The sequence below is a fragment of the Carlito syrichta genome, unplaced genomic scaffold, assembly GCF_000164805.1.
Source record: "Carlito syrichta isolate Samal-C Ts95f unplaced genomic scaffold, Tarsius_syrichta-2.0.1 Scaffold286988, whole genome shotgun sequence".
Classification (NCBI taxonomy): domain Eukaryota; kingdom Metazoa; phylum Chordata; class Mammalia; order Primates; family Tarsiidae; genus Carlito; species Carlito syrichta.
In genome coordinates, this window is record NW_007231084.1 from 62,819 (window position 1) to 76,049 (window position 13,231).

At 38.3% G+C, this 13,231-nt stretch overlaps 1 protein-coding gene across 2 annotated transcripts in view; it reads right to left on the reverse strand.

Annotated features, from left to right (window-relative positions):
- Positions 1–1,945: 1,945 nt before the first annotated feature.
- The window catches only part of OPRK1 (opioid receptor kappa 1), a 44,909-nt gene continuing 33,623 nt past the window's right edge, over positions 1,946–13,231 (reverse strand). The window contains exons 3-4 of one of the 2 annotated variants that reach the window (XM_008052653.1): positions 9,328–9,708; positions 1,946–4,129 (exon numbers count right to left, since the gene is read on the reverse strand). In XM_008052653.1, the coding sequence (XP_008050844.1) occupies positions 3,597–4,129; positions 9,328–9,708 (914 nt within the window). In that variant the 3' untranslated portion in view covers positions 1,946–3,596. Of the gene's footprint in view, positions 4,130–9,318; positions 9,709–13,231 lie in introns of those variants that run through there. The other variant, XM_021709796.1, reaches the window with a different exon arrangement.

Sequence of the window (13,231 nt, forward strand, 5' to 3'; positions counted from 1 at the left end):
GTTTTTCATGGTGAAAAAGTAGATTTTCATTGGGAGGGCAGTATGTAACACTGATTCTGGAATCCTGACAACATTACTATGAAAACAGGTGAATTATCCTAAGCAATTCACAAACCTGTGAATTTAAGATCATAGTCTAGATTTTTACATATCTTGTTTCTTTCCATTAATCATTTATAACATTTTCATGGATGGAAAGTCAGAACATCCCTTTAGTAGGAAACACTTAACATTCTTCTTGCTGAAGTGCAGGATCATTAAAGTTATTATAGAATAAATGATTTACCACAATAATTGATTGCTGTGATTTTTAGCAGGTACAATTTGGATTTTATTGCAAGGCACACAATCATATATACAATGCATAATTATCATCTTTTAAAGTACAATATACAAATAGCATACATTATAGTATAGGATATATTAACATAATTTTGTTTCAGAGAAGATATTGACTTGGAAGAACAGGTTTATGCACTTTTTGGATGGGATTTCTATTTGTGCTGAATCATCAAACAACTCTAAGTTAGAAAATAATTCTCACTGAAAGGACATACAACCTATCACAGTATTCTCTTTAAAATGCTTCCATTTAAAGTCAGTCAATGTATTCCCTTTATTCCAATTATTAATCTTACTGTATCCTAGTACTAGAAGGAACATCTATAAATTATCTGATAATAGTGGTACAAGCTTAAGAACTTTTATTTCTTGTAACGTATCACAGACTGGAAACATTATCTTAAACTATGTGAATATTTCCTGATTTTTTTTTTTTCTCGAAAAGTTGCCTCCGTCTTAATACTAAGCCTAGAATTTTGACTTAAACTCTAAGGAACATTCTCAGATTCGTGAGTAGTATGAGACACTCAGAATGTTTCACCCTCCTTCCAGTTAGAGCTACTGGTTTCTTCCTCATTGCTGCTTCCTGTATAGTTGATTCATTTCTTAGCATCTTCTCTGACCACTCACTTGGTCCCGTCTTCCAAATTCTACCAGCGTGGGAAGATAAGAATCCACAGAGAGTCGATCTCAAGGTTAGACACACGCTGTTCTGGTCTCAGAGAAACACAGTAGACACTATCCTTCTTGCTGAGGTCTGAGAACAGTAACTTCAAGAGATGGGAGACATCTGATTGGCAGCGGGGCTTGGACAAATGCATTGTCTGGAATGATGAAAGACTGGCAATATGATCACTGTATCACAGCAGGACACACTTTGAAACAGAAATACATTTGCATAAGTGGTGTTTCTACTGCCATGTTATTCACTTTCTAATTCCTTTAAAGCAATGCCCTAAAAAGACATTCCCATCTTCTCTCCTTTGTCAGTTTGGGGAAGTCTCTGTCAACAAAAATAGAGAAGTCTGGAATACCCTCTTGGGCACATACAGCTCCTTCTCTCTCTCCTTTGGCTGCAAGCTTACATATGAAAGAAAGTCAGACGAAAGTTCAGGCTCCAATAATGGCAATTAATGCAATGAGAGAGCCTGTGGAGTGCTCATTTTAAATGAGAGAACATGACTCTGTTATATTTTGCACTGGTTAAGAACTGACCAAGAAAATCTCCTGGGTTTTGCTGCTTCATAAAGAAGTTTTTATATTTCCTATATAATGTTTGTTTCTGGAACTACTCTTTATATGAATATCCTTTCTGCCCCTAGCCAAGATGTTTAGCCATGAGGTCAGTATACACCAACATTTAAACCATTCCTATATACATTTAGTTGTGAGACTATGAGACACCTAAAAGTTTCGATGAAATTTAAGAAATACCCAAAAGAGTACTTTATTTTCATTAGAAAAAGAAATCTTTCCATTATGTCATAAATCATCTGTATCATAATAATTTATAATAATAACAATCTAGAATAGAGACAAACATGATGAGAGTATAATTCTGAAGCCAAAATCTAAACTTTCCAAAGGAAGAAAGTATATACACTAGAAAGTGCATGGTGAACAGAACATACAGATGTAGTGATGTGTGTAGTTATATGGGTCTATACATTTGATTTTTCTATTAAATTCTAGTGGGTGTTACCATAATAAGATATAGTCTAGAGATGAGTGTTATTTCTAAATTATCCCATTTTCTTCCCAGGCAAATTACAGAACAAGACATTACCTCTGAAACTACAAGTTTCCGTGTGGGAAAAGAGAAACTTTATATCACCTGGAAGTTTTAGCAAAATTACCCTAAATATGCTGTTCATGGCATTATCCTCAGCAGGTATGCCCTTCACAGAACGCTATACAAGGTATGTCCAGGCACCAGGCACCACAAAGGACATAACGTCCTCATTTAGCACACATTTAGGAATACTTCTACTTCTTGCTGAAAGTCACAAAATAGTATTTTGAAATTTAAGAAATATTCAAAAGAGCATTCATTTTCATTACAAAAAAAATCCCTTCCCTCATGCCGTAAGTCATCTGTGTCATAATAAGCTAGAATAATAATCCAAAATAGAGACAAACATGATGAGAGTAAAATAAGCAAAATACCTTCTTCTCCTTGGACAAAGAATCTAGTAATAGCTACATATGCATAAAGAGATGCTACAAATAAGCTAGATTCTGCAGAGGCTACATCCTGGGAGTGAATTACAGGTTTTGTGATTCATTAACACATGAGTTATGAGCACTGTTAAAGGACTAAATGGTGTTTGGGGGAGTCTGAGAGAGACTAATTCCCAGCAAGACATCTCAGCATCAACTCTTAATAACTCAGGGGCTATCATTAGGGAGTCCTCAGAAATCTCCTTCTGGAAGACAAACCCATTCCTTATTTTCACATGTACTGTTATTTACAGATGAAACTACATATACTTTTGGTGGTATTCAAACCACTTTTCTTCTTGACATCAGGACATGCTTTATTGTTTACCTGAATAGCATGCTAAGAAAAAAACCCAAATAACCATAGTTTTCAAGAAGTTCAACTAAGTTAGAAATCACCATTTCTATGTTTAAATAATTTCATAAATATCAAGATAATGTTCTACTATAAATGAACATCAGACATCTCAGGTATGGATCCAAGCCATACCCACACCATACATGAATTGTGTGTCCACCCAGCACAAGGTGAGCTGGGCATGAACCCTGGAAACAGTTCTTATTCTTTTGAGGTTGTTGCTGTCATTGTTAAACATCTGGATTGGATGCTCACAGAGCTCTGAAACCAATATTTTTTTTGGTCTTTTTTCTTTTCTCGTAAATAGAGGTTTTGAAACCACGTTGCATAGGAAGGCCAAAGCAGATGGGCGTCATACTAAATCTAGGTCACCAGAAGAAAAAGACCTGTCGCCTTGTTTATCAGAGGAGCTGGGAGTCAGCCTTGCTTCTGTGTCCTAGAGAAGAGTAGCATTTGTTGCTTGAACCTTTTGTCCTCCATCACCACAGCCTTGACCTTTTTACTGGCCTGGATCACGAATGCAGTCTGTATCTTATGACTCCAGACCACCAGACCTCTAAAAGGGTGTTAACAATTCTGTCTTGTCCTCTCAGACTCCGGTGGTTATCTGAGTCACACCTAGATCATTGAACTCTTCTCTTCCCGCAGAACTGCAAGAAGACATCTCCACGACTAGTCATACAGGTTTGTTCATGCCATCGACATCTCTCATGTATGCAGGATCCTGAACTGTATTTCTGACTCTGCTAGTGCTCTGTCGTTCCATCCTCATCTTAATTGGAAAGCAGAAGTCCCTAAAACACCGCTTGAAGTTTTCATCCAGGAAGGCATAGAGGATGGGGTTCAGGCTGCTGTTGGTGTAACCCAAGGCGATGCAGAAGTAGTAGCTGGAGAGGGCAGCGGTGCTGTGGGAGGTGCTCCCCAGAGCCTCCACGAGGATGAAAATGTGAATGGGGGTCCAGCAGACAATGAAGACCGCCACCACCACCAGGACAAGCCGGGTGATCCGGCGGAGGTTGCGATCCTTCTCCCGGGAGCCAGAGAGCAGCCGGACGCTCTTGAGACGCAGGATCATCAGGGTGTAGCAGACGACAATGATGAGGACGGGGATCACGAAGGCAAAGACGAAGACACAGATCTTCATGAAAAGGTCCCACCAGGAGTAGTCATCATCCGGGAATTGCAAGGAGCACTCGATAACGTCCCCGTCTAGAGGCAGCAAACAAAACCACAAAAGGAAAAGCTGTCATTGCTACAGCCATGGCTGCACACGTGTTTTTCTTTTTAACACACATTTTAATACCTCTGCAAGGGTCTAGTTATGGTGAGATGATATCAGCTGAAGTGGATTGCCAAATTACAAATGAATGCCATATTTTCTTGACCATCCTGTCTTTGTGTGCAGAACGATGACACTAGAAAGGCACTGTTGATTGGTAGCACACATGAGACAGTAGAACTAATAAGATTAGCGAATGAATAAGATTAGCAGTATCACTGATGGTTTGGCATTGATGGCTTCCGGAAGAGCTAAACTGTTCATGTACAGTGTGGGTAATTATTGGTATTTCCATTTGTTAACAGCTCTCCCAGACCTAAGGTTCTAACAATAAAAGCTAACATTTAATTTGTAATAAATGGCTAAATATTTCAGATTTAACCATGAATTTAACAAAAGCCGACTTGCCTGAAAAGCACTAACTCGTTCACAAGCAATCATTAAATGGCTCAATAAAAACTGATACGAAATTTGCCGACTATGACCCAGGTATTTTGATTTAATGGAACCAGTGGTGTTCGTTGTGATTAAAGGCATTGCTGCAACATGAGTGAAACTTTTGGAAGAGGAGGATGAGACTCATCATTTCCAGGAGAATCCTAAGTAAATCAGGCATTCCCCCCCATTTTTACCAACATTATTATGTAATTCAGAAAAAGTAAATATTTTTCTATGACAACGTGGAAAACTTCATTATTTGCCCTGATTGTCTTTGCTTGGTGGTGTTCTCTTTGGAGTTATCGAAATACTAGAAAGAGCAGGGACCCAGGATCAACCCCTTTTAAACTACTTTCACATGGGGGGAGGACCCGGGGGACAGGGTGGTGGGGGGTGGGGCTCCAGGCTTTCCCTTCCCAAAGCGTCAACCAGCCTACACTTTCTCCTCCTGTTTCTGAGCAGTCAGCCAGCACAGAGCAGAACTCTCTTTGCTCTATTTCTTCTTCACAGATAAAGTAGTCATGAGTAACACCATGGGTGTAATTATTGTAATGAAAATATTTTCGTCTGACATTAGAAAAATCTGCTTCGAAAATAGCACGAGGATATTTTTAAACCGTGAAACAGTTCTGCTAATAATGTTTTCTAAAACATTAAAATGTGCTCTTCATCAAATATCCCTTAGTAAAACAAAATGAATCTTATTCAAATTTCAATTATACGTACTTTGAAATATAAAGGATATAATCATTTTGAACAATTAGCAAAGATGACTATCTTAGAAACCTTAATTTTATTAATTAAATACCAGATTGAACCTTGGAATGGTAAGTGAAAGCTTCCAGAGTTAGTGTCATTTCTGTTCTCTAAAAAGTCATTGTAACAAAGTATTATTACTATGACAAGCTTACAAGCATATATTTTAACATTTGCTTTGGTGTTTATGGTAAATAACTTAAAAATCACAATTATCACAGAAAATAAAGTATTGATTAAGCAACTTTTGATGAGTTGCACATTATAAAAAAATCTAGTTTAATAGAAGTATTGTATTCTGGCTTTTTATCTGTCTGTTGTTTTTATTCTGGTAGAACATAGCTCCCTTGGATATAGGGAACATGATTTTGTTTTGTTTCGTTTCCTGCTCCACTTTTGTGTTTCAGCATTAGCTCTTTCTTGTGGTTAGCCTAGCTTAAATGCCACTTCAGAGACATTTAGATGGAAGTCTCTTTCTTAAATAGCCCTCTACCTTGCAACTTATATACTTTCTACATGGCATACTCACCCATTTATTTCCTAGACAGAAGCTCTTCTGATATGTAATTATGTGTTACCTTCCTAATGCTTTTGTCTCCATCCAAAATATGAACTGTCTTAGGAGAGGGACCCAGCATGCCTTATTCAACATTAAGCCCTGGCACCTAGGTGGTACCTGGAATACGGGGTGCATAAAGAGAATAAATTGTTAAATAAAAGAACGCCACATGGATATTGAGCCCTTGAAAATATGTACTAATTACAATAAGTATGATGAAGGAGTCACCTGCTAAGCTAAGCAAAGGCAACACTAGGACTGATGTTTAATCTTGATATACCTTTGAACTCTGAAGATCAGCTTCCTCTTGAATAAATTGTCTTGCATGTAGTAGGAGCTCAATAAAATCTTGATAAATGGATAGAATAATCAACAAGAACTGCTTTTACAAGACTTGGGGAAACAAACATCCTCCAGAAATGTCAACGATGCTGAATTTATACTGCAGAAAGGAGTGCGCTGAGGCAGTCATCAAGAAATTCCAGTCCAAGGGTGCTATTTTTATTATATGTTCTGTTTTGGGAATAAAAGGGGTCACTTCTGGTTGAATTATCCATACAATTGCCTCAGTTCAAAAAGTAGTCTTTCTTTTCCTTTGATATTAATATCAGAAGACCACAACTTCCACTGCCACATGTTCCGACATCTAAGGGCTGTTGTAATTTAAAGTTAGTTCTAATACATAAACTAAGGCTTTTCTTGTGGGTATTCATTTTGTTAAGAGTAACTGTTTCTGCTTGTGGCTATTGTAATTCTTAGCTACTATCAAAATAATCAGAGGCAGACTAAGAATTCTCAAAATAAATAATGCACACACATATACTATAGTATGTAAAAATACTAGCTTCAGCATTTTTTGTCCATAAAATGAAAATATTGCTTCATATATTAGCCCTCAATATCGACCAGTAGATGTTGATATAACACGAGTATCAAGGAAGGAGCTGTTAAAACCACTGGCAGGCATTTATGAAGTGTTTGCAACACACCAGGCACTGTTTTACCAGCCTTCCAAGCACCAACTCATTAGATCTACCTCAAGGAGGTAGATACTATGCTTACCCCTATTTGGCAGAAGAGGAAATTAGGCACTGACACTGCCTGTCAGTGGTGAAATTAGTATCCAATCTTAAGCAGTTCACTCCCAGAATCTGTGCTCTGAACCAGAAAGAAATACTGTATACTCAGAAGCATTAGCTGAAATGGGGTTAGTCCAGGTGGATGTGTTTGAATGCAATGATGCCCAGTTCCTTTCAGTGAGCATTCTCCACAAACAAGAGACAATGAACCAGCAATGTCATTCAGTGTGTAAAGACTAAGATACTCCTCTTGATAATCCAAGCTTAACATGCGGTGTGGTCCAACACTCCAAAAGTACTAGACAACAACACAACCTTTCATAAACAAAATCGGCTTTTGCAAATAAAGAACAACACAAGGGAAGAACAGAGTTCTCCCATGAAACTACTGTCATCTTCTCTCATTTTCTCCTCTTTGACTGCACAAATTAACCTTCTGCTGACATTGTTGGATCTTTTCTACTGCATTTGCACACATCTGCAGCAGATTCTTCCTGGAAAAACCACATCCATCTTCATTTCCTCATTCAAAAGCCTAATGGAAATCCACTTCTTCTAGGATGTCATTTTCTGACAATGATTAGAAGGAATGTCGTGGTTAAGTCTACAAGTATAACACGAAATATAAAAATCAGCTCTTTATTTGTCCTGAAAAATCATCTTTCCTGTTTTATTTTTTAGCTCATTCTTCTCACCTTGTAGTGTGCACGTAGTATATCCTCTTGAAATCGAGTTGTCACACACAAACACCTAAACTTCAGAAGAGTTTCTTGCACCTTATTTCTATTTGTTGTAGACATGAATAAACAAAATCCTGTGTGTAAGCCATCGTGTTTTTTAAATGTTTATCTGAGAGAGAAAGCTGGGTATTGCTTTAAAAGTTTACAAAATATTATAGCTTGACATCTGCTGTGGCTATAGTAGAAATTCATACTATGGTTTCAGAGGAAAGAAAAATATGCTTCATTTTTAAAAACCAGTAAATACATGTCACTACAAATACATGTCACTCCAAACCCAAAGAATTTACAACCCAAAGAGCGAACCCTAATGCAAACTATGGACTCTGGGTGACAATATTGTGCCAATGTGGAATCACCGGTTGTAACAAATGGACCACTGTGTGGGGGACTTTGATAATGGAAAAAGATCAGCATGTGTCAGGGAAGGGGGTAAATGGAAACTCTCCTGTATTTTCTGCTCAATTTTGCTATGAATCTAAAACTGTAAGCTAAAACCTAAAAAAATTTAAATCTAAAAACAAACAAAACAAAACACCTTGTACCGTGCAAGATCAGCTATGAGTTTAGTGTATGTCTTTTCAGTGTGGCCAGAAAAGTCTTCACTATACATTCAATTATCTGTATGCACAGGTATCACTAACCGCCTTAATAGACTGGAGATTTTAGACACCTTCTGGAGCATTAAATAGCATTTGTAAGATCAAAGGTGATTGATCTGATGCTTCCTCTCCAGTAAATTTCTCTTAAGAACTAAAATATTTCCCACAGCCTTATATTCTACTAGTAAAGAAAAACTCCTGGAATAGTACCTCACATCCTGGCTGCAGGTCAGAGTCGTCTAGGGAGATCTTAATAATCTTGACACAAGACTGTACCCCAGGGCAATTAAACCAGACCCTTCAGGGGTAGGGTCCAGACAGAAGGACTTTCTAAAGTACCAAAGTGATTCCAGTGTACAGTCCAGAGAACCACTGTCCTAGAAATTCAGGGGAAACACCGATTATCCTGTTTGCATGGGGTAAAAATGTACAGGTCCAAAATCTAATGGTTTTGCTCATCTGTAATTTTCTATGAGCCTGATTTTGAGTGACCTATAGCCAAATGAAGCTGTTAAGATAGTGATGTGGAAATTATCCTTTAAGGAGAGAAGAGGAAAAAGCCAACGTATGTCTCTAATGATTTGGGTCCTTTGTTAGCGAGACAGAAAAGGAGTGAGAACTTATGTCTTAGAATTGCCAGATTGTATTTTCGAAATCCAAATCCTTGTGTTTCTTACTTCATCCTCACCCCTCTAGAATCCGTTATGCACTTCCAGAATAGGAGAGAGTTTGAGCATGTGCGCTCTAGTAATGCCAGTGCCCCATTCTGTGTTTTTTTAAAAATGGAAAGGAACACAAATCATTTTACTTCTCATCTTCCATGGACTTAGGCACAATATTTCCACTGTCTTTGGGATTTTTCCACTAGATGTGTGACCTACTCACTTCCAAATTAAAAGTTTGTACAGTGAGAAGTTACACTTCTATAAATGGGATAAAAATGACTGCTCTTACCTTCCCTGACTTTAGTGCCTCCAAGCACTATTGCAGATATGCCAACAGATGATGACAGGAGCCAAATACAGATATTGATAACCTTTGCCTTCAAGGGCGTGCGGAAGTCCAAAGCCTTCACGGGGTGACACACAGCGATGTAGCGGTCCACACTCATCATGGTCAAGGTGAAGATGCTGGTAAACATGTTGTAGTAATCAATAGAAATGACTATCTTGCACAGCACATCTCCAAAAGGCCAGGAATTCATCAGATAGACCGTGCTCTGGAAGGGCATGGTTGTAGTAACTAAAGCATCTGCCAAAGCCAGGTTAAATATATAAATGTTGGTTGCTGTCTTCATCTTTGTGTATCTAAAAGATAAGAAACAATAGCATTTCCCTCCATTTTTAAGTTAAATTCATGAGGTGGATATGTTTGGTGATCATTTCTGGATTATCGATTTTGCTTCTTCATTCATGTATTCTTTCCATATTCACTGAATGTCTAATACAGAAAAAGACTGTTCTAGGCATTAGGGGTAATAAGAAAAGTGGACAAATATCTCTGGCTTTATTGAGCTTTTATTATAGTGCTTTGTTTAAAAAAATAAAATAAGAAGGGTAAAGAAGATAGCAGAGATAGATCAATAGATTTATTTTATGGCTGACAATTCATTTTAATCCTATACAGAGCTGCATGGTTTCAAGCATTTTTAAGTACTTTTTTTTTCTTTTGACTTGTTTAAGACAAAGCATGAAATCTTTTCTCCTTGGAGTTATTTCGAGAAATCAATCATTGTAGTTATAATGACTTTTGAAAATACAAAATGGTCTTCAATTTTTAAATATGTCTAATTGCAATGGCTAAAACACAATTAGTTTTGTTGAATTTTTTGTTTGCCAATTCACCACTAATTTATCACTTTGTCTTTCTTTAGTCCAATTTGAATTTGTCTGTATTTACTCCAATATTGAGAGATTTTTAAACACGTAATACATCTCATCTTCCAATGGGGAGAATAGTAATTTTCACGGTAAATCCAAAAGGTTGCCTTTAAGACTAAATTATTCTTTACAGTATAACATGAAGTTCAAGACAATTTCATTTTCTTACAGAACTGACTCAAGAGGCTTGTTTTGCTTAGAGTTTATTTTCTCAAAAATCTATGGAGCATTAAATGCTCCAAACTATACCTTCAGATTTTTTTCAGAGGCCGAGAGTTAAAGCATTTTGGGAAAATCTGTATGTTATCTACTTTCTACACACCTCAGGTTTGTATACCTTACCACAACTAACTAATTTGTACCCCATTTAATGCACAAATTTCCACATGAGAAACATCCTTGAGCATTCAGTGATAGAACAGGCCTGGCTCCTCTTGAAGGTGGTGTGCAGTCTAATATGAAGTCTGATAGTCCTGAATCTGAATGTGACTTGTCTGAGTTTCAGTTCCTACCAAATAAGAATAATAAAATGTAACTCAGGTTCTAAGCCCTGACACCCCTAGAGGCAACCCGACATAAAAGTGGAAGAGTACCACTAAAGACTGGAGGCATGAGTGAAAATGACAGCTGTTCTTCTCTACACACCTCACTGGAGTCTCTGGAGTCTCAGCCAAAGAGGAACAGCCCAGGAATATCTCTCACACCCCACCCACACCAGCTGGGCACAGAGAGCTGCCCTAAATAGAGACAGAGGCACTAACAGATGCCACACGAAGCCTGAAGATCCCAAGCCCCTGGGTTCCCCGTGGTGGTCCCATGGCTGCTAAACCCTGGGAAGGTGAGTTTCCTTCCCAAAATGCAAGGCTGGTTCACATATGCAAATCAATAAACATAATCCATCACATAAAAAGGTGTGAAACCAAGAACCACATGATTATTGCATTAGATGCAGAAAAAACATTCAATAAAATCCAACATCCATTCTTGATTTAAAAACTCTCAAGCACCTAGGCAAAGAAATAAGAGTTATCTATGAAAAACCTGCAGCCAACATCATGTTTAACAGGCAGAAGTTGGAAGCATACCTCCTAAGAACTGGAACAGTCAAGGATGCCCATTCTCACCCCTCCTATTCAACATAGGACTAGAAGACCTAGCCAGAGCAATCTGGCAAGGATATTCAAACAGGAGAAGAGGAAGCTAAATTATTCCCCTTTGCAGATTATATGATTTTATACCTAGAAAACCCTAGATAGTCTGTCAAAAACCTCCTTGCACTGATAAACAACTTCAGTAAAGTCTCTCAAGATACCAAATTAATATTCAAAAAATAGTTGCATTTCAACACACCAATAACAATCAGGCTGAGAAACAAATTTTAAAAAAAACAACACACAATCCCATTCACAATAACCACACATATGCAAATACCTTGGCATCCATTTACTAAAGAGGTGAAAGAATTTGCAATGAGAACTACCAAACACTGCTCAAAGAAATCAAGAACAACACAAACAGATGGAGGAACATCTCATGCTCATGGATTAGAAGCAACTGTCAGGGGAGGGGAGGTGGGATTGGCAGTTGAGGGAAACTGCTAGGGAAGGGAGGGGCATACCTCATCAACAAGAGTACCTGCATAAACAACGTTTGTATACCTAACCCTGAATTGCACCCCACATCTTTATAATTAAAAAAATAAGTAAATAATAATTTTTTTAAAAAAAACAAGCATCAGCCGGGCTCAGTGGCTCAGCCTGTCATCCCAGCACTTTGGGAGGCTGAGGCGAGAGGACTGCCTGAGCCCGTGGGTTCGAGACCTACCCGGGCAACTTGGCGAGACCTTGTCTCTACAATAAATCAAAAATTGACCGAGTGTGGTGGTGCACACCTGTAGTTCTGGCTACTTGGAAGGCTGAGGGGGAAGGATCCCCGGAGCCCAGCAGGTCGAGGCTGCGGTGGCTGGGAGCGGCCACTGCACTCCAGTCTGGGTAACAGAGAGAGACTCCAACTCAAAAAAAAAAAAGAAGCATCAATATCGTCAAGAAATCCATGCTATCCAAGGCAATCTACAGATTCAACACAATCCCTATCAAATTACCAGTATTATTTTTCACAGACCTAAAAAAGACAATACAGAAATTCATATGGAAGCAAAAAGAGCCTAAATAGCTAAAACAACCCTCAGCAAAAGGAACAAACCTGGAAACATTATTCTTCCAGACTTCCAAATTTGCTACAAGGCTACATTAGCCAAAACAGCATGGTACTGGTACAAAAATAGACACATAGAACAATAGACCAGGACAGGGAATCTGGAAACAAAACTATGGACCTTCAATCAACTCATTTCCGACAAAGCCAACAAAAACAAACACTGGGGAAAAGAAAACATATTTAGCAAATAATGTTCAGAAAACCGGCTAACCACGTGCAGAAAAATTAAACTGGACCACTACCTATCACCAGGTATAAAAATTAACTCAACATGGATCAAGGACTTAAATGTGAAACCTTAAGCTATAAGAATCTTAGAAGAAAACTTAAGGAACACACTCCTGGACATCGGAATAGGCAATGAATTCATGGTCAAATTCTCAAAAGCAAATGCAACAAAACTGAGAATTGACAAGTTGAACTTTACCAAGCTAAAAAGCTATTTTGCTGCAAAGAAACCATGAAGAGAGTAAAGAGACAACCCACAGAATAGGAAAAAATATTTGCAAGCAATGCATCTGACAAATGCCTAACATTCAGGATCTACAAGGAACTCAAATGAAAGGTCACATCCCACCATCAGTGTCCACTGCCCTTCCCCTCTTTCCTCCTTCAAAACAAATTTAACTCCATTAAAAAGTGGACAAAGGCCGGGCTCAGTGGCTCAGCCTGTAATCCCACGCTTTGGGAGGCTGAGGTGAGTGGATTGCCTGAGCCCGCGGGTTCGAGACCCGCCTGGGCAGCGAGACCTCATCTCTACA